We start from the raw sequence: 20,040 nt of genomic DNA, 5'->3' as shown, positions 1-20,040 counted from the left end.
GGGACTAGGAAGAGTTCATCAATGGAAGACAACCGGTCCCAACAGGAGAGTAAGAGAGAGATAACACATCAGTAATAGGTTGATAAAAGACTTTGTTTTAAGACCTTCTGTGGTGAACAGATGTCTCCTGCAGCTCAGTGACTAAGCAGTTGAACCATGATATGGGCTATGCTAGGATGTGGTTTGCAAAATATTTCCCACCAGTGTCATTTGATTCAAGATAGGATCAGAAGAAAAACAGACCTAAAATCTTCCAAGCGTTTGGCCAACACTCATTTCACAAATATTTTGAAGTTGTGATTTTCTCTTACCCTCCCATGGCAGCTTTTTTACTTGCTTTAACCAGTGTGTATTTGTCCCAGGAGGTCCCACCTGGGAAAGTCTTATTCATAGTAGTTTAGAGGGAGAAGAAAGAGAAAAAAGAAAAAGGCCTGAGGTAGTCACCAAGTGGGTCTGGACTCCCATCTGCTTCTATCTCTTTGTAAAACTGCCATTAGGTTCCTATGCAACTGGGATGCTTTGGAGCACATTACTGCATAACTTAGTTTTGCATATAAAAGCCAAGATAACACAGACTCTGTTGGGGTGCTACTTTAGTTTCCTATATCTACAAATCAATGTCATAATATGCATTTTTTCACTGAGCACAAGAGGATTCCAATGCAAGTTAATTTTATGCTGCATTTATAACACATTATGGCAAGAGAGTCCCAGCTCCTGAGTCTGCCACGAAGCATGCTCTCCATGCCCAGTTTTTACTATTTCTGCTGGTCTTGGCTGCATGAGAGGTGTCAAGCTGCCTGCCGCCTGCAGACACATGATCCAGGACTAGCAAACACCTACAGCAGCACTTGCACTCACAGACACGTGTCACTATGGCACGGTCAAGCAGCTTGGACCATTTCCAAAGTGCTTGCTGATCTTCCTGGTTATCTTCTAGCTTTCTCAACTAACATAAATTGGCATGACTTCTCTTTTCCTGCTGATTTGTGCCAGTTGAGAATCTGTCCCAGAGCATTTATAAAACTGTTGTGAAAGACAACGCTTGACAGTTCATCTGAACTATAAATAGAGTTGGCTTCGCCTCTCCCCTGAGAGACAGATAGTATTACCACCAATAACAAAAAACATTCAGCTGTCATAAGACAGGCCTAGAAATTACCAGTTTGCCATGCAAACATACATGCACACACATGCATGCAAGTAGAGATTTTATTTTATGTGCTTTTGGGTCACATGTCCAGTTCTTTGTCTATAGGAACAAAGATCACAACTTTTTTTTTTTTTTAAAGTGCAATATTTTTTCAGAAGTGAAAGGATGCTATCAGTTGAGAACTCTGTAAATCACCAAACCTCATGCAACTTGCCATAATATTTTGTGAACTAGCAACACTCTATTTCCTAGCTACTTCTTATTTTAGTGATTTGCTCAAAAAGAAAATCTAATTGTAGTTGAATGCTAGACTCTGACTAAGCTTTCTGTTATAAAATCTGTGAGCTGCAGGCTATGTGATGACCATGCTTTGATTCTTTGCTACCTGAAAGTCAGATTGTGTTTTTGCCATTTTTCCAAATTGACTGGAAGAAGCTACTGCTGATTCAAACTCAACTATGGGCAAAATAGCTGAGAAATCTATATTAAACTTCCAGTACTACACATACAGTTACGAATTTCCAATTCATTCAAGTATTTTCCAAAACAGGCTTTCACAAATGACAGTAAACTTGCCTCTGAACTTAAACTGGGAAATTAAGTGGGATGATATATTTTTTTTCTATACTGCCGTCCTGCTCGGAGACATCACATAACTGATTAACACTGCAAGGAAAGTTTGCCCACGCAGTGTGCCAACAGCAAAAAATAGATCCTAATCTCCAAAGATCTCAGATTATCAAGAAAGGGCTCTTGCTTTTAACCTACTTCCAAAAATCTACAGAACTGTGTATCATGGGTATGCGTACACACCATTGTGTGACAACTGTGTGTCACAGCTACGCCCCATGAAGTGCAAGCGTTGGGCGTGTTTTGAGTCACGAAAACCACATGTTTCTTCCTGTAGCTCACTAATGTGCACTGTAAATGGTGGCCCTGAAACATAAATCCCTGCAGGCTCCATGAAAGGATGAAATACATTTTACCACTCACTGCAGCACAGGAATAATACACATTCCTGCCAGTCCTACCTCTTCGAGAGGCAGGGTTGATAAAGACACACGGGAAGAAATGCCGCTTCCCAAACGGCATTGAGCCATTGCACCACCAGTAGGGACAAGCCATTCCCAAAAATGTCTGTGCTGTGTGATTCCGGCAAACGGAGAGATAATAGTCTCTTTCTGCTCTTCTCTCACTAGCCTGTGTGGCAAGGAAGTGATGGCACAGCTACAGAGGCACTTAGCTGGGTAATTCAAGACACAAGATCCAAATCTATTCAGGAGACCAGCTGCACTTTCAGGACATTCTGCTATTGAAAACCAAAGAAATCAGATTTCAGGCTGCTCTCAGTAGTAACAGACAGATTAGCTTCCAAAATATTCTAAGTGATCTTGGCTGCAGCTCTCAGGGAAGAAATAAGAAATGTTTATTTTGTAATCTGGCCTCATTATATCTCCTGTAGATCCCTTATTCAGTAAGGAAACTGAATCCCACTAAGCGCTCTGTGTGCAGTGAGATACTGACAAGTTCTAGCCCTTTGCTCCTTTCATTTCCTTGCATCTACTCTGAGAAGAGGGGAAAAGGTGAGTCCCAGTGCTGCTGGTGTGCTCTGACCCTTAAGTCCAGTTAAGCCTAGGGATGGGAAAGGAGAAGTTTCCTTCATCCATCTTTGGGCAAGTAGATGTTTCCTAGTTTCACTCGCATCACTTTCAGTAACAATATATTCCCTGTCTGGTAGAGATTCAGCTTCTAAGACATTAAAATAATTTTTAGAAATATACAAAATACTTTTCTCTAGCTCTGAAATAGGTCTGAAACTTCCCTGGCTTTCGGGAAAGGACTAACTCAGGCTTTGTTATGTAGCATCAGTCCTACAGCTTTGATGGTTCTTCCCTGTCTGCATCTGTACAGTAACTGCAGGCTGCTGCGGTTGTGGCACTGAACTGTGGATCACCAGGATTCCTGCTGAACAAAACTGTATTTACAGAAATACAGAAATGCACTCGGTCCAGCACAACCATAGGTGCATATAATCCCTGATGACCAATAAAGCCTAACTTCTCTGGAAAGCTGGCTCTGAACAAGCGTTTAGGAAGCTGGCAGCTTTCCCCATGTCACGCTCCTGGCCCAGGTTTTTTTTTCCATCCTGCCCTTTTTATTCTTCCGTTGCCCTTGCAATGACCTGACGTGCTCCCTTTGTGCTCGGATGCCAAGCCAGTGTGACCTGCTCACTCAGCGCCACTGATTAAATCCAACAACAACATTTTTTTCAGAGGGTCTGTCCCAACACATTTCATTGGGATTTTTAATTCTTTAGATTTCATTCAGCCCTTGTGCATCAGAGTGTCACAAGGCGGCTCTGGGCCTGGCTCACTTAGTCCTGGCCCTGGAAGAGCTCCAGCATCCCCAACACCATGTGTATGAGTACTGCAGCAGGAAGGGATGGTCTGAACAGAGCAGGCTGCCAAATAAGGAGTCACCATGGCTCCCTGCTCCTTTTAACATACAGCTGCCTTGGCAAGGATCCCTGCAGCCGCTGGCCAGAACTCCAGTGACAAACATCAGTGCCCAGAGATAGCAATTGCTATCTCTGCTGATAGCTATCACTGCAACACTGAATGGCAGAGATGAGCTCTGAAGAAACTAAGGTCTATCTACCCTTATGCTGAGTTAGTTCTGCAGTCAAAAGCAGACTACTGATTCAGCTCTCCGAGGTCCAGGGGAAAGGACTGCAGAATGAAACAAGGGAAATTCACATATGATTTTTTTGCTCGCTACACTGCTGTCCAAACCATACAAGGCACCTCTGCTCCATCAAGAGTTTCAGAGCAGTAACATGGCTCAGTCCATACCATATGCTGCTGCCTTTTATTGTAACCATTTAACCACCTGCAAGTTGCACTTGTTCTATCAGCTTTTAATTTGTCTCTCTTTGCTCCTCTCATCTGCTCCTGTCCATCTCTAGGATAATAGCAAACAGCCTGATGGAAAATAAATAGAAAAAGTATGAGGAGGGACAGTTCTGAGACAAAAAAAAAAGAGAGTGGAGAAGGCAAATCCAAGGAAAAAGCTGTGGCTGAAGTAGGTGCTGCCCTGAACATAGGAGTGAGGAGTTTAAAATCAAATGCAGAGGCAAGCAGGATTTTCATGTCAGGATTCAAGGATGAGAAAGAATAGGAAAGCAGCAGCAGCAGCACTCAAAAGGAGCAGAAGGAAGGGGAATGAGGAAGCCAGGAGAAAAAATAGGAGAGAGTGATGGAAGACAGGTTGCCAAGGCTTGCTTTCACACAGAAATGTGGACAGAAAGCCGTGCTACTAGTGAGGTTCTGCTCCCTTGTTTTTAAAATTACACACTGTCTCCTAAGCTCTGCAGATCTTTATGTAATATGTTGAGGAGCCAAAAGCCCAGTAAGAAATCTTCTGCTCTGCTAGACACGCAGACAGGCAAAATATCTGCGCTACACAATCAACAGGATAGAAATCGGCATCCCAAGAGCATTTTATCAACTCAGCATTTTTGTCTTTAGCTTCCATGAGCTAGTTGGAACTCAGTAAATCTGCAAGAATGGATTCATTTGCAACCTGGGATAAGATCTTAGATCCATGACCATCTTCTTGCATTTTTAACAGCTCTGACAAAATGTGCTAACTTGTTCTTTGTTTTGCAATTACATGAATTTAGCTTAAAAGAGATCTTGGAATGAAATGTATTTAATAAAAACACATGGTTGCTAGCAAGTTTGGGAAGATCACACTGACAGAAGTAAGTACAGATCTGTAAAACATTAAAAAAATATCCAGGAAAGGATATTGCCGAGGCAACAAGCCAGTCTAAATGGGGAATTCTGGGGGAACTATGCTATTGGCACAACAGAGCACCATCAAACAGGGTCTGAACTTCGTCTTTCATCCTGTCCAACTCCTACCAACTACCAGCGGGGACTTTATAGCAGCCTTCTGGTACTTAAAGGGGGGGCACTACAGGAAAGCTGGAAAAGGAATCTTTATGGGGGAGTGTAGTGATAGGACAAAGGGTAATGGCTTTAGGTGAAAAGATAGTAGATTTAGATGAGACATTAGGAATAAATTCTATACTAAGGGGGTGGTGAGGCTCTGGAATACGCTGGCTAGAGAAAATGTGAATGCCCCATCCCTGGTGGTCAGCACCAGATTGGATGGGCTTCGAGCAATCTGATACAGAGGCAAGTGTCCTTACCCATGGCAGCAGGGCTGGAACTAGATCATTTTTAAGATCTTTTTCAACCCAAATCATTCCATGATTCTATGATAACTCAAAATTTTATTTTTGAACGGACTGCATCCTTACAGTTCACTTCTAATAATTTCTACCTTCATCTGCTGACAGAAAAGACAAGCGGTGCTTGCAAGAACATATCAGTCCTTGAGGAATACCTATAGACATCAGTTAGAGAGCACATGTGAGTGTCACAGGTACTTATTGTTGTAGAGTGCAAACTTCCCACAATGGTCTTTCCCCAGAAGAGAGGCAAAGGAAAGCCATTCATCTGCTACAAAAGTTAGAAGCTCAGCTCAAGATTATCTGACACAAGAGAAATCTTGACATAACCAAGTGCTGCCTCCTTGACTTGACTTAATGAATGCACTGTGCTTGGATTTTGACAGGGTCCTTCAACAAGGGCCCTCACAGAAATTAAGCTGTCATGAGATGACAGGAAAGCCTCTCTTCGGGATTAATAACCATCTAAAAGGGAGCAAGAGAAAAACAGAAATGGTGAGTAAATCTATTCAAATAGCACTTCAGCTCTTTACAAATGACAAAGGGGCTTCACAAGTTATTACAAAAGGAGCAGGGAATGAAACAAGGAATACAAGTGTCAGATCCATACCCTACGTGGGCATGTCTCTTCTCCCTTCAGTCTCAAAAAGGCAACCTGGAAGAGATGAGATGCAGAGAGTGCAGCAAGAAAAGGACAGCTCCCATATACGCAACAGTTAAACAGACAACAGATCTTCAGCACGAGCAAAGAAACAAAAAGAGCTCAGAAAGTAATGGGACAAAGTCCTAGAATAGAAAGCCATCAAAGCAGAGCTGTAGACAAAAGCTCTGTGGTAAGCAGCCTCTCAGCTACAGATGCTGGGAGAAGGAATACATGAGAAGTAATATTAGTACTGTTTGCTCTTCCTCATATGATCTTCCTGTTGACACCTGCTGTTGGCCACTGCCAGAACTTGGGTACACTCCTCCGTGGGCCTTTGCTCCTGCTCAGAGTGCTTGAGCACGGGTCCTGATCAGTGGGAAACATCCAAGTAAAAAGACAGTCACAATGCTGCCCTCTGATCCAGAGGGAAGACATCATCACAGACAGAAGGCATCCTTCTCAGAACCAGATCCCTGTAATGAAGAGAGCAGTAGCAAGAGTGAGGACAAGAAGGCTCTTCAAAAAGCTGAATTTCCAGGACACTGGATGGATGAGGAGAGCAGAGACATGTTTTTAAGTGTTTTTGAGATGAGCTGTGAGTTAAATTGGGCAGCTGACAACAGCTAGGAGCAATAACTGTTCTCCTTGCTGTGTGGGACAGTGTTTGCACAGATGCTTAAGGAGGGCTATGAAAGCTATGATTGCTGTAAAGCCCCATTGCAAATGTTGAAACTGACACCAGTAACTCACATCTACAACTGTAAGGGTTCAGCAAGAAGGGGACTCGGGATGGCCAAAGCTTAACCCAACAGACTGCTGCTTCTACAGTCAGGCCCTCTGAGCAGGCTGTCACAGGAGATCTCTGCGGGGACATTATCATGTGGATCAGTGCAGGCATGGGGAAGAGGCAGTTCAGACCAATCCTAAAGGAAAATATTTTCCCATAGGAAAAGCATGCAAACCACTTTTCACCCACTGAGAGGGCAGGGTGCAGCATGTCTGTGCAGATAAAGCTATTTTGTAAGCAGATGAGCAATTGAGGAAGGCATAAAGTGCTCCACCCTGAGCCTACTTCCTGAGTCCTTTGGTCAAAAGTCTTGTATGTCATGGAGTAAAAAAAAAAGCAGGGAAAGAGATGGGCAAAAGAGTAAAGAGACACTGTCTCTCTGTAAGGGTATTTTTCTGACAGAATATTATCTGGCAGTGGATGGCAAAAAGATGCAGATAAACTATTTCTAAGGCTAATTCCAAGATTTTGTCAGCTGAGTCAATACAAACAGGAAGTAAGACTCTCAGAGGATGATCCTTTTTCTTTATTACTTGAAAATGATGCTAATGCCACTGTGTTTGAAGACCGATATTCTTAAGCCAAATGACTGAGAAATGAGCTGATTGGCTTCTTCTGTCAAAAAAAGGAGTAAGTCAGCAGTGCTAGCAGCTCCAGATAAAAATCCTGCGTATCAGAACTGCGTCAGGAGACAGGAATCTTCTAACTGAGCTCTGAGGAGATTTGTCCCAGTTCATGTTCTCTTCTTGCACAAGGCACAGAAACATGCCCAGGGATCCTCAGGGTTAGCGACATTTAGTTTGGTAAGAGAGTTATGCCAGATGGAGAAGTGTTGCATTTATAAACTTCAAAATAACATCAAGGCTTCTTAAAAGTTTCTGGGCTATTAGTGGCATACTGCCTCACGTAGTCCTTGACCCTCTTTGTGCCTGGACTACTCAAAGCAAAAGGAACTTTATAAAGACTGCAGCAATCCACAGAAAGACATTCTTCATACACCTCTTTTTGTCATGTAATATGATGAGAGAAGAAATTAATCTAATTACGAAAATAGCCTAAACCTGTCACTTGCTGTTGGTCACCAATGTTGTAGTTAAAATAGGCTGTGAACTCTGCAGGACAGCGACTGTCTTGTTTGTTTTTAGAGTGGTCAGTATGCCAGGGCATCTATCTCTGGGGGACTCTCAGTGCTTAAGCCTGAATTAACCTAGCTACTACACAGTTTCTTAGCTGAGAAAAGATGTTGCCATTGAGAAGAAAAGAAGCTATAGACCTAGCAGCCAAACTTGTAAAAAGCATTGTGGACATCAGCATAACAATCTTTGAAAATACAAGGCCGATTATCATCTGCCTGCCGAAATAAGTTTTCTGACCAGCTATCAAACCTTGCTCCAAGCACTTAAATTATAAAATTGCTGGTTTGTGCAATCTTACACTCTTACCTGACATCATTCCCTCCATGGGCAAAGGATCCGAAACAGGCTGTTAAGATCTGGAGGAAGTGGAAAAGCAGATGGACCTGAGACGTGTCCTTCTCTTCCTTGTCCTCTTCCACAGGATCTTCTGGGGGCCTGTTAGAATCTGCGAGTTCAGAGGCCAACTTCATTTCCACTCCACCCTCCTCCGCCTCAATTTCTGCCTCAGCCACTGCATTGCAATAGCTGGAGTAGCTGTCATAGCGAACTCGTTTCTTAGAGTAGGACACCGTGTCTCCTACTAACTTCTCACTGTCCTCAGGAGTTGATGTATCTGCTGCCTTAAATGAGGAATGCACAGGCATGCCACAGATAGCAGCTGTATAACAGGTATAACTATTGTTGCGTCGTAACAGTTTGTAGTTGTTCTCTTGAGCAGGCTTCTCATCAGTGGACCTGTCCAGGTGCATTTTGTGTAGCAAGTCTTTGTATAAACCTGAGTCTTTGTGCACAGTGTGATAGACATGGCCATCACTCCTCACCTGGCCATCAAAGCTGAAAGTGCCATTAGAGACAGGGGATTTCACAGAAGTGTGCGTCATAGAAAAGGCCCTTCCTAAAAAAGCAGAGATTTAGAGATGTTATTTCTATGAAACGCAATTTTAAAACCCCCTCCCACTTCACAAGATGAAAAAAAGAGAGGAAATGGCTAAAAAAGAAAAAGCCATCACAGGGTATGGGATAAAGAAAGCTAACTTGCAATACATGCTTTGAATGAGTGAAGAGTTAATCCACTGCAAAATAAATTCTCCCATCAAAAATTGGGATTGCATCAAAAGTATATTAAAACAAAACAAAACAAAACATCTTTGTTCCAGCATTGGATCTTCCACAAACATTTGGGAGAACCTGCAGTAAGTCATTTAGGACCCGCCACCCAAAGGTGATATTTGAAGCCCAAGAGCTCTGTTTTTTTTGAAAACTCAGTTATGTAAAAATTCCTTATCTGTTAAGTAAGTTCTTTTCTGAGGTTTTCTTTACTTTGAATATGTGTAAGTATGTCAGGAAAGGTGGTCTTTCTGCAATTTGATACTGAATATGAGGTCACATTTCAAAAACCCCTATGTTTAAAAAACATATACACATCTCAAAAATAATTTAACAAAACAAAAAGCTCACGTTCTGCAAAAAAATGTTCTCAGCTATTCAAGTATTACGTATATTTTATTTCTATCAACATAGTTATTCCTACCATACGCATTTAGCATCAATGTCTGCAGTAGAACACGTATCACAGCTAAGCCAATATTTCTGAAGAAACTCAAATTACCACTGTGCAACATTCAGAACTGTTTTATCTGTTTTTGAAGTGGAAGCTCATGCTCAAAGAGCTTCCCACCGTGACTTCTTTGATTTTGTGAGAATCAGCTGAATACCTCAGGCATTTACTTACCAAATTACGGGGTTGCATAGACAGTAGTAAAATGATATGAGAGTCAGCTGACTCCAAGTGGGTGGGAGAGGGGTGATGCCACCACATAGAACAAAAAGGGCTTTATGCACACAAGCATACTTCTGATGAATATACGTTCAGAAAACAATGAGATTTTTCTAGCGGACATGCTCCAAATGGTCATACATTTTGTCAACTAAAACCCAAATCTTTTCATCTCCCGCTAGTAATCTTTATGCTGCACATAACCTTCAAACATCAGCTGTTTATGTTCTCTGTATTTTTCCACTACTTGGAAGGATAGAAAGATCATTAAGAACAGCAAGTAAAGCAGGAAGGAAAGTAAGTACTGCTTTCATAAAATGCACAGGCAACCAAACAAAATTGTTTTCAGGCTCTCTCTAGAAAATGTCACTTATAAATGAGAATCTTTCTCCACAAGTGGTGAAGAGGGATTAGAGCCAAACATCCCAAACACTAACTTATCATTTATGATAGAGACTTACATGCAAAACATGCTATCAAAACAAGAAGACTGTTGTCTGTCTTAGTTTCTTACCATAAGGTACACGTGGATGGTTTCCATTTGCAATAGTATCTGATGCCCCAGCAGCTTCTGTTACTGAGCCAGTAAGGGGAACTGAGCTCTCATCAGACGCTTTGGCACCGGGAAGCTCTTTAAAGACTGGTGTTTCTTCATCTTGAATTTTATCAAGACTTTCATCTGATATCCTTGACAGTGCAGCATCTTTCTTTAACCGGCCTAAAGAAATAACAGAACTGTAATTCTAAACTCAGCCTCTCTGTCACACTGCTTATGTTTCCAATGCTTGCATCAATGGAACAGATCCACGTAGATACAGTAGCTTGGCTCTGTTTCTTACACATTATTTATTTCTAACATTTAGCTTTGTTAAATTCATCTGAGAAAATGCTAAAGTATTCTATAACTTCACCAGCACAGGTCTATGACGTGAAGCACCAAGCTGCTCATTAATTAATGAAAACCAAAACTTTTCTCTGATTTTGCAATGCTCTATTTGCTGAAAGTAGCAAAGCAAACAAGTAAAACACTGTAAAAGTAAAAGCTGCGATCGGTCCAGCTCACTGTGGAGTTAGTCACTTGAAGATAATCATTCTGCCAGATTTTCTTAAATATTTCCTTAACAAAACATACAGTGGATTATATTCCAGGATTTATTTTCCTGTTTCTGCTAGATTCTGGAAGGCATAAGCACTGCAATGGATTGCCTAAAGAGGTTTTGAGTTTCTTCTACTGCAGGTTTTTAGGAGCAGGTTACATAAATACATGAGGAACAGCTTCAGCTCGCCCTGCCTGGGTGAGGACTAGACTAGATGACATTTCAAGGGCACTTCAGTTCTGAAATGAAACTCTCCACAATTTGAAATCATTCACATTTCATCTAGCAAGTACTTACTGTCTATTTTTCTCTTCATCCAGGGGCATACAAAAATCCAAACTAAGACAGCAAATACTAAGGACACGCCGAGTGATATTAGAGCAATAGCCCACATTGGCAGTACCAGTCCAAGTACTGTGAAGACAAAAGTAAAACCCAAGCAAACTGTAAATTAACTTGACTTATTTATCTCAAGCAGTGGAACATCAGACTTGCAAAAGCCCGTGTTTGCCTTGTATTCAAACCCAACATGAATGAGCTGCTCATTTTTAACATGAATATGTCAGATACATGCAATATTCAAAGGTCTAGACGACCTGCTAACATTTATGGGACCGATCCTCCAAGCAATTTGTTACCTCCCAGTGACCTCATTTCCAAAGAAGTCAGTGGCAAAACACCCGTATCAGGGTATAAAGCTGTATAGCGTATCAGGCTATAAAACTAGTTTGTCACTGCTGTATATACTAATGCATGTTAAACTCTGTTGCCCATTAGGTTAAGTATTTACCTGACCTCTGCTCTGGTCAATAAAACCTGCTGCTTAGCTTAATCTAAGCCATTATCTGCTTATAATAATAGCTTCATGTGGCACTTCTGAACCGAGGCTCCAGTCCTGCAATGTGAAACTGTGCAAACAACTTGTACTCCTTTAAGACCGCTTGGCTTCCATTCTCCCAAGAGATCTCCTTGCTCCTGTTCAATTAACCAGTGTGATCAGGCCCTTGATGAAGAAAGAGCCCGGACTCTGACCCTTCTGTTCCATCAATGCGTGCTTATCTTGCAACTTATGTTGTTGATTCATACTTCTTCGTAAACGCTGCCAGAGTAGAGGCGATAGAGAATAGACATATGTTGTAAACATGTATTTTCTTCATATCAAAAATGGAATCCTACCTTTTCACTCACACACTTTAGAGACTGCTTAGCTGAAACAGAAGGGACATTAAGATTCTTATTTCATTTATTTGGCTTAATGAGTCACTGCAGACTGCCTGACCTACTTCTGCAAAACAATTAGTCAGGAAATGTTGGTTATACAGCTGATTTACTGTGAAACATCTTGGATATCCATCCAGTGAGGATTTTGACTTAAGAAAAAAGAAAAGTTGAATTATGCTTCCCTCAAAGTGGGAACTTTGCAAGCTTTTTGTTAATTTCATTAATGCTACGCTATCAACCACAGTTTAACAAATGCATTTGTCTAGTACATTTAGTACAGCACATTTTAGAGAAAACAGATTTCCATTCAGAAAAGGTCACTTTCTAAACCTGTTTTCTTAATTCAGGGGGCACGTTAAAGACTGGAGTCTCTTTCCAATTGTGTGATCGTTCACTGCTCCAGGGCAATGATCTAATCTAAAGATAACGTTCAGTGACCAGACTCTTCAGTAATGTAGTTGAGAGAATTGAACACTTTTTTCTGAACTATCTTACTGCAAGGTTATGTTTAAGTACTCATTGCTTAAGCAAATTTAAACATAAACACATAAGTGCAAATATATAAAAATATACATGCAAATTAAAGTATGTAAATATAGAAACATGTTAAAATATATAAATAGACAAAAACAAAAATACGAATGTAGTGAAAGTCAGGAAAATGAAGTATCATTTCCTTCTACTGAGTTGCAATGAAAAGCACCCAAGAGAGAAGATGTATTAAATGCAGAAAAGACTTTGGGCTCCTTATCACTGAAGGGAAATAAAGAAGTATATTTAATTAATAGGCTCTGTGCCAGATTCATCAGAACCATGACTCTGCTGGTTTCAGTGGAGCTATAGCATTAGATGGAGTGCACTAATGGAGTGCACCAGACTGCTCTGATCTTCCCTCCTTGCTCTACATATTTGCACCTCAGATTTATAAAGCTGAAGCTGGCAGGTCGATATTTCCCTTTCCTCTGAAAAGAAATTTTTTTTATAGCTGTGCCCATCTGCACTAAACAGTGTTCAGGGGGGAATCACAAAAACACAAGTACACATAGAAGAATGCATGCAAGTACATGTTTCACTCTTGCCCTTGTGAACTCCTAATGAAAGAAGTAGCAATGTAGCGTTTACAGCTACCCAAAAGCACACTGGTGGAAAACTGTTATCCACAATGAACGCAACAACACAACTGCGGGAAACCTCCCAGCCATGCCTCTGGCTGCAGACAGCTTGCTCACCTGGTGCCCCTGTGTACATGATGGAGAACACGTTAATAGCAATGGTAGCAGCATAGAACACTGGAAGTGCACGAAGACCATTGGGCACAGGGTCTTCCTGCAGAAAAATCAGGAAAAAAAGTAAGCATTAGCTAGGTTTTCCAACAGATTAATATAAACATGAACCAACATAAGGAAAATACATCCTCCCAAGCCAGTGCCAAGCAGGTGGAGCCTTCAGGTGGATGGTGAGAAAAGGATCTTGACCTGGATGGCTACAGTCAAACCTCCAGAGATGGTCTTGGCAAGCACCAGTATTTTGGGGAAGCCTAACACTGTTCTTGTAGCTTCAGGTCTGCTGCAGACCTGTCGGTTGACCTGGAGGCAAGCTTCTTTCTGTGAGCATTTTACTTTGCAGGGGTCTGTCCTGGCTGCCAGACCAAGCACTTTAACTGAAGCAGGCATGTCACCATGCCTCACTGCCCAGCACAGAGCTCAGCAATGGGCACAGAAGGCAAACAGCTGTGCAGCCTTGTGCCCCTGGTGCTCACAAGCAGAGGCTCAGCTGACAGTGCTGAGGAAAGAGGCTGAGGAAATGCACCATGCAATGCACGGAAAAAGCCTTTGTGAAAAGAGAGCCTTGGCCTTTTGATGGGCTCTACATAGCTGGGAAGAGCCTGATCAAGCCGAGGGGTGGTTGGCCAGATTTTGTTTCCTAAAGTCATGCAGAGACACCAGGGCTACGTGCACAAGGGCACGTTCATGTGATCTTGATGATTAATTTCATGTGAAGTTTTTGAATGGGAACGTTTTCCCTACAGAATCTCACCCTTTATGCAGATCAAGTCATTTTAAATTCAAAGCTGTGTCTGTTCAAATTTGCCACCTGCTTTTATCACTGAAGTTTATTTACATCAGAACTAAAGAATGATGAAGCTGAGGTTACAGGTGGTGCTATATATAGCAAAAGAATTAGTTCCTCGTCTATTTAAGCTCCCTGCATAACCACTAACATGGTATCCCTTATTTTTGGTCCTTGTCATGTGCTGTACCACCTATTTTAGCAAGTTGAATAGTGTGAGAGAAATGAAAAGAGCAGATAAAAGTGTTCTGGTTTCCAGTCTCTGCTGGGTGGGAAGAAAGTCATCTTCCACACTAGAGATATATGGACTAATACTACCTCAAAGCTGACTGAGATCACTAAAACCCCTTGATTCAGGTTTCATGAGAATCTAGTAAATAAACAGATGCCCATCTTCTAATATCTGATGCAGAAGAAAACCAAAGCTTAAAATTTCTCTGAAATATTAATGAGAGTTTCTCCCAGTGAGAACTATTCTTTATAAATAACAGTTTGAATTGCTACCATAAAGCTAAATCAACACTGAAATATTTGTACTAATAGAGCAGCAATGTCAAAGTATAATCTTTCAACGAAACAGAACATACTACATTAATTAGCTTATGAAGCACTTGCACAGCGCTTTCTAAGCCTCAAATATGCGTCTTGTTACTTAATCTGAGCTTTCAGAATTGCTAAGAACAAACAGAGTTCCAATGGCTAGGTAAAGAATGACTGGTCTCCTATCCAAAAAGCAAGCCACAAACTTTCAACTCTGTGGAAATATCCACGTTCAAATGATGGGCCAGAACACAGCAGTTTGTAACAGGCACTCATTATAATGATGGAATTTGTTTACCTTCTTTAGAATGAAGAATCTAATCAACACAAAAAGTACTCCAGACATCAAGCCAGACAACAGTGGGGAAATAAACCAAGAGGCAACTGTGTTGAAAAAAAAAATAGACAGAAAAGAACATGAAATATATAGTATTATATACATGTATAATAGTCAAGAAGCTAGAGTCAATGAGCAATGCATTCAAAATTGTTCTTGTAGAACTGGAATGTTTCAGATATTTACTTACAACTGGCGCAGCTCAATTTCTACTGACATTCCTGAAAGTCAAGCTACTGCTAGGCACTATTAGAAACATCAGCCAAAACATTTTCAAATAACTTTGCAAGTTTAGTTATCAAATTAATCAGGAAAAAATTATCTGAGCTGATGCAGAGTTGACTAAGAGAATTACTAAAAATTCCTGATCGCCGTAACTGTGAACGGTGCAAGTAAGTGGCAAGTAACTGCATCTATCAGGATGTCATGCGGCTCACAGGGTAAGAGTCTCAATTTCCGAAATGCCACAGAAGCACAAATTGCAGAGAACAATGCACATAAATTTTTTTGCGGGCAAGATTTGCAAATGTTCAGTACTAATTTAACAGAAGTGGGTGGCAAAACTCCCACTGATTTCAATAAAACAGGATTAGGGCATGGCTCTGGAATCTCATCCAGTTTCTTATTGGATCCAGAAACTTACTGTTTGTGACACGGCTAACAGGTTGATTCTGCTGTCATTCCAAGCTCACTAAAAACTTCATTTTACTTTTGACAGAATTACAAAAAAATACACATTGCTAAAACTTCTTTAAAGCTCAACTGTATTCCTGTGCCTTTAACCTTGAATCCTTTTAATGCAGAATTCAGGATATGACTTGGGTTACAAGGCTTCCAAAACAATACAAAAACCTCCCTGACATCCCTGCTTGGCGGTGCTGATGGCGGCAGTGGGAGATTGTGATGTAAACATGTGCTGTGCACTCAGCTTCCACCTTCCTAGATCTGGTAGGTGGAGACACATGCTATGGGCATTCATATTCCTCAGAGTAAGAACGAGGTGGTGTGAGCTGCCGCAAAAAGCATTAGGAGGAATGTCACCTTGAAGCACGTCTGGGAAGCAAAATGTTTCCTCAGCTTACTGCTGGAAAAGCATAACTTGCATTTTACCTTTCTCCAGGCTGGCCTGGAGATGCACTGCAAGCCGCAGGTGAAAAATAATTTAAAGAGGTAGTGCTGCCAGAAAAACCATGCTTCTGTGAAAGCTTTTGCAGTCAGTGCACAATTTTTCCCAGACCCTCCCACATAAAAGGAAATGGCAATTACCAATCTTGACAAGCTGCATCCACTGAACTCCCTGTGTGCCAATTGCAACGAGGGAAAATCCAATAGTAGCACCTACAATGCAGTGTGTCCCCGATATTGGGAGTTTCAAGAAAGATGCAATCAGCTGCCAAACAGCAGAACCTGGAAAGTGAGGAAGGGGAAAAAGCATAAACTGTACACAACAGTAGTAAAAGAAAAGTCACACAGAAAATTCTCATTGACATACCCTTGCTCTTTTATGAACACAGACTACACTCCACATGCACAAAAGAGATCTCCTAAAGAGAATTTTGTTCCTTTTCTGACTGCAAAAGCAGATACTACAGTAGTCTAATGGCTGCTTTGAACGCTGCATCTTATTTATTATTTTTTGTTATTAACAGCACTTAACACTGCACAACAAGACTGTTCTTTTTTGAAGGCTTTCACTATTTTTCACTATTCAGTTAATTCACTGAATCACATGAACAAACAGTTCCAGGTATGCATCAAGCTTAGAAAACCTCATTCTCTAGAAACAAACCTGGAAGCCTCCAAATGACCAGTGTTAGGAGCCAACCATGGCTTCACTGGTGAGATACCCCAGATGCTGAATTCAGATGCTACCAGAGAAAGGCTCAAATCCTGGCTCAAGGGGCTTTCATGCCTCTTCTCAGTGATGTGCAGCCACTATCCAGAGTACTCTACAGGATAAATTGACTGAGGAGGGAGTGAAGATGCTCACTGTCTTCATTTGTAGCTCACTGCAGCACTGGAGAATTCAAGTTGTGGAAAAAAAGATTCCTAGCACCACAGAGAGAACCTTGTATTCAGTTTTGGTTCAAGATTGTGATGGTTAGATTAGACCACAGCTGGACAGCGAGCCCACCAGCATACAGCTCCACGCTCTTCTTTTCATACTGCAGCACAAAAGGTCCTCTGCTCCTCTTGCAATGGGCTAGCATGGGGACATCAAAATCATCTGGGCCATGATTCAAGTTTTCTGCTTGTCGAATATTAGAGAGCTCTTAGTAATATCTCTTTTTCATCTTAAGACTTTGTGGTCTTGAGACAAAATCTTAATATGTTATGAAGCTCCAAGGTGACAGCAATCAAACTGCAATGAGAGATCCCATATTTTCTGGCTCATGCCATCAGTCTTCACAGATCGGCAGCGGACACAGGTGATAAAGCAAGGCTGCTGAACACACACTGTCACTCAAATCCCAGCCTCCATTCTCAATTCCAACAGGGGAGGATGGTTTGAAGATCTTGAAATGGACTCTGGCTACAAATCAGGGTTTAAAATTATTGAAAAAGAGCTGCTTTACAGCTCCACGACATACACATTAAGAAGGGAGAGAGCAAGGAGCCAATTACTGATGCCTTTTGAAGTTGCACAAGGGCTCCAGTGCAAGGAGCGTAGGGGTGATGCACACGATGAGACATGGTGAAGGAACAGTCTTGACAGCAGAGGTTGGTAGAGAAGACAGGTGGGAAGATATAGAGAATTGAAGAGAAGAATGAAAGGCATTCTGATGAACAAGCCTCAGAGACTGGTTTGTCACTTCAAACAAGCCATTATACAGTCAAGTTTCTGCCTTATAAATACCATCCACTTAGTCTTGCCAGATCAATCTGCTGGCATCATATGCAGTGTGGAACTCAATCAGGCTGTAAAACTGATCTTTCCTGGAGCGCTATCCCAAAACAACTGGTACTCCTACTGGTATTGGAAATTCTAGATCAATCAAAGAACACCTGCCCTTTCATTTTTTGGCCTCTCTTCCCACACACTATAACAATAATAAATACACTCAGAAACCTTTGACATGAACGTAAGAGATCAGCAAGTGGAAGTGAGGTGAAAGGGAACACACATGGTAACATCTCTGAAGAGCCAAATGAACAAAGAGATAAGTCAGCCACATAATTGCACCAAAAAGAAGTCATTTTAAAAAACAGAGAAAATGCTTCCAAGTCACAGCTGCACTACAAATATGCAGAGATAGCTGGGTTTTTTTATGGGGAAACAGGGAATATGGCACTATTTCTTATTTAATCAATCCAGAAAACAAACAGGAGGGAAAGTATTAGAGGATTGATAAGCAGCCTAAGAAGGACAATCTGTAGTCTAAAGAAGTTAAAGCAAGCATGTCAGAGTACAGAAGAAAATACAAATTAAGCCACAACAGGACTTCCCTCTGGGGCTTGCAATGCCTTAAGGCAGACACCTAAACTATCAACATCGATCCTTAACTCCTCTCTAATGAAAAATGCATGTTTCCAACCTTGACAAAACCAGCCCTGAAACCAGAGGGCTCATTAGAGGTTTTCCTGGCCCACAGCACGAATGCTCCAGTATAGAAGTATGCTACAGCATCCCAAAAATGAAAGTCTCAAATATTCGGACCACCAAAAATCAACATTTTAGTAGGTTACAAATTATTACAAAATGCTGCATTACAGAATGTAAATGCAGATTATGTCATCCCCAGACAATCCCAGTGCTCCTTGCTTCCTTCCTTCTGACTAGGTGGTTGCTCTGAAAATTCCCATCTGCTGTCTGCAAGCATCAAGAGATCTTCCAGTAACAACTTGAAAGAGGACACCATGACTGTTGGTCTCCTCCATACAGCTGGCTCGTGGAAGCCTCAGTGAAATTCAGAAGCTAACTCTGTTCATGGAACCATGACCATGACGCATAAGAGAATGAAGAGAAATGTGCAGATGAAAAAGAGGAAACGTGAACATACAGGAGAGAAAACAAAGAGAAAATATTGTACATACAGAGGAGAGCTGGAGGTGGATTTGAGGAAAAAAATGGAACCTGCAGTTGGTAATTTGTGCTTAATTCAGAGATTTAAAATGTGGGATTTGTTCTTAATGCCCTTAGTGAAGGAAGGGAATGCAACCGGTCATGAAGTTCACACAGGCTTACGTAAACACACATGCAAATAAGTTGTTTTCCTTGAGCTTCTGGCCAGTTGCCTCCACAGGGGGCATAAGGGACATAAAACATTGCCCAGCCAGGATCAGAACATCATGAAGAGATACAGAAAGGGGAAAAGACTCCTGCTCTGCAGGTGGTGGTCAGGAGATGTAAGTCACTACTTACGTCTCATGTGGTGTGAGCTGCTCTCAGGTGGGAGTCGGAAATGATGGAGCTATCTCAGGAAGAAAAGGGTAAATACTGCAAGCACAGTGACACTCCTTAGTCATCCCACAGCCTGGGGGCAAGAGCAGGAATCTGCAGCTGGCCTTGCAAGGCATCAAGATAGAGGAAGAAATGTAGCTCACGAGTGCTGAAGATGTTCCTTGCAGTTGCCTTGTATGAGACAGCAGCTAATCGGCTCTTCTTCCTCTTCACCAGGGAAGGCAGCCAGCTCTCAGGAAGCTCAGGTGTGGTGAAGGTCGAAGAGGAGCATTGCCCCTCTCACTCACCAAAACTACGTCAGTCCAGCCCAGAAAGTGGCAGTCTAAGCCCATCTTGATCCATTAGAATTTTTTAAAAGTGTAGAAATGGGAAAAAATGCATGTAGTTGATCTCTGTATGGAATCACCTATTTTTTGTGCGGGTTCTGTTTGAAAACTTTGGGGAGAGTGCTTCCTGCTTGCTGTATCCTGCCCTTTAAAAGCAGGTTTGCTGTTGATCCTTGTGGGAGCTCTCCAAAAGCTCACAAAGCCTCTTGCATACAAACAAAGGAGAAATACCAGGGCTTAATGTTACTTACCTCAGAATATGCCACTTGTTCTGAACAGAGATTAATTTAACT

At 41.6% G+C, this 20,040-nt stretch overlaps 1 protein-coding gene and 1 long non-coding RNA gene across 3 annotated transcripts in view; one reads left to right on the top strand and one right to left on the bottom strand.

The window, feature by feature from the left end:
- LOC104910564 overlaps positions 1–20,040 on the top strand; it is a 65,809-nt gene that overhangs the window by 36,152 nt on the left and 9,617 nt on the right. The gene's annotated exons all lie outside the window — the stretch shown is intronic.
- The window catches only part of SLC20A2 (solute carrier family 20 member 2), a 37,241-nt gene that overhangs the window by 9,638 nt on the left and 7,563 nt on the right, over positions 1–20,040 (bottom strand). For both annotated transcript variants that reach the window (XM_003205466.4, XM_010709584.3), the window contains exons 3-8: positions 16,286–16,426; positions 14,981–15,066; positions 13,302–13,398; positions 11,149–11,265; positions 10,269–10,472; positions 8,284–8,872 (exon numbers count right to left, since the gene is read on the bottom strand). In XM_003205466.4, coding sequence (XP_003205514.1) covers positions 8,284–8,872; positions 10,269–10,472; positions 11,149–11,265; positions 13,302–13,398; positions 14,981–15,066; positions 16,286–16,426 — 1,234 coding nt within the window. The remainder of the gene's footprint in view (positions 1–8,283; positions 8,873–10,268; positions 10,473–11,148; positions 11,266–13,301; positions 13,399–14,980; positions 15,067–16,285; positions 16,427–20,040) is intronic.

Source organism: Meleagris gallopavo, chromosome 4 (assembly GCF_000146605.3).
Source record: "Meleagris gallopavo isolate NT-WF06-2002-E0010 breed Aviagen turkey brand Nicholas breeding stock chromosome 4, Turkey_5.1, whole genome shotgun sequence".
In the NCBI taxonomy this organism is placed as follows: Eukaryota; Metazoa; Chordata; class Aves; order Galliformes; family Phasianidae; genus Meleagris; species Meleagris gallopavo.
Note: the sequence above shows the minus strand (reverse complement) of the source record. Positions and strands in the feature narration are given on the sequence as shown.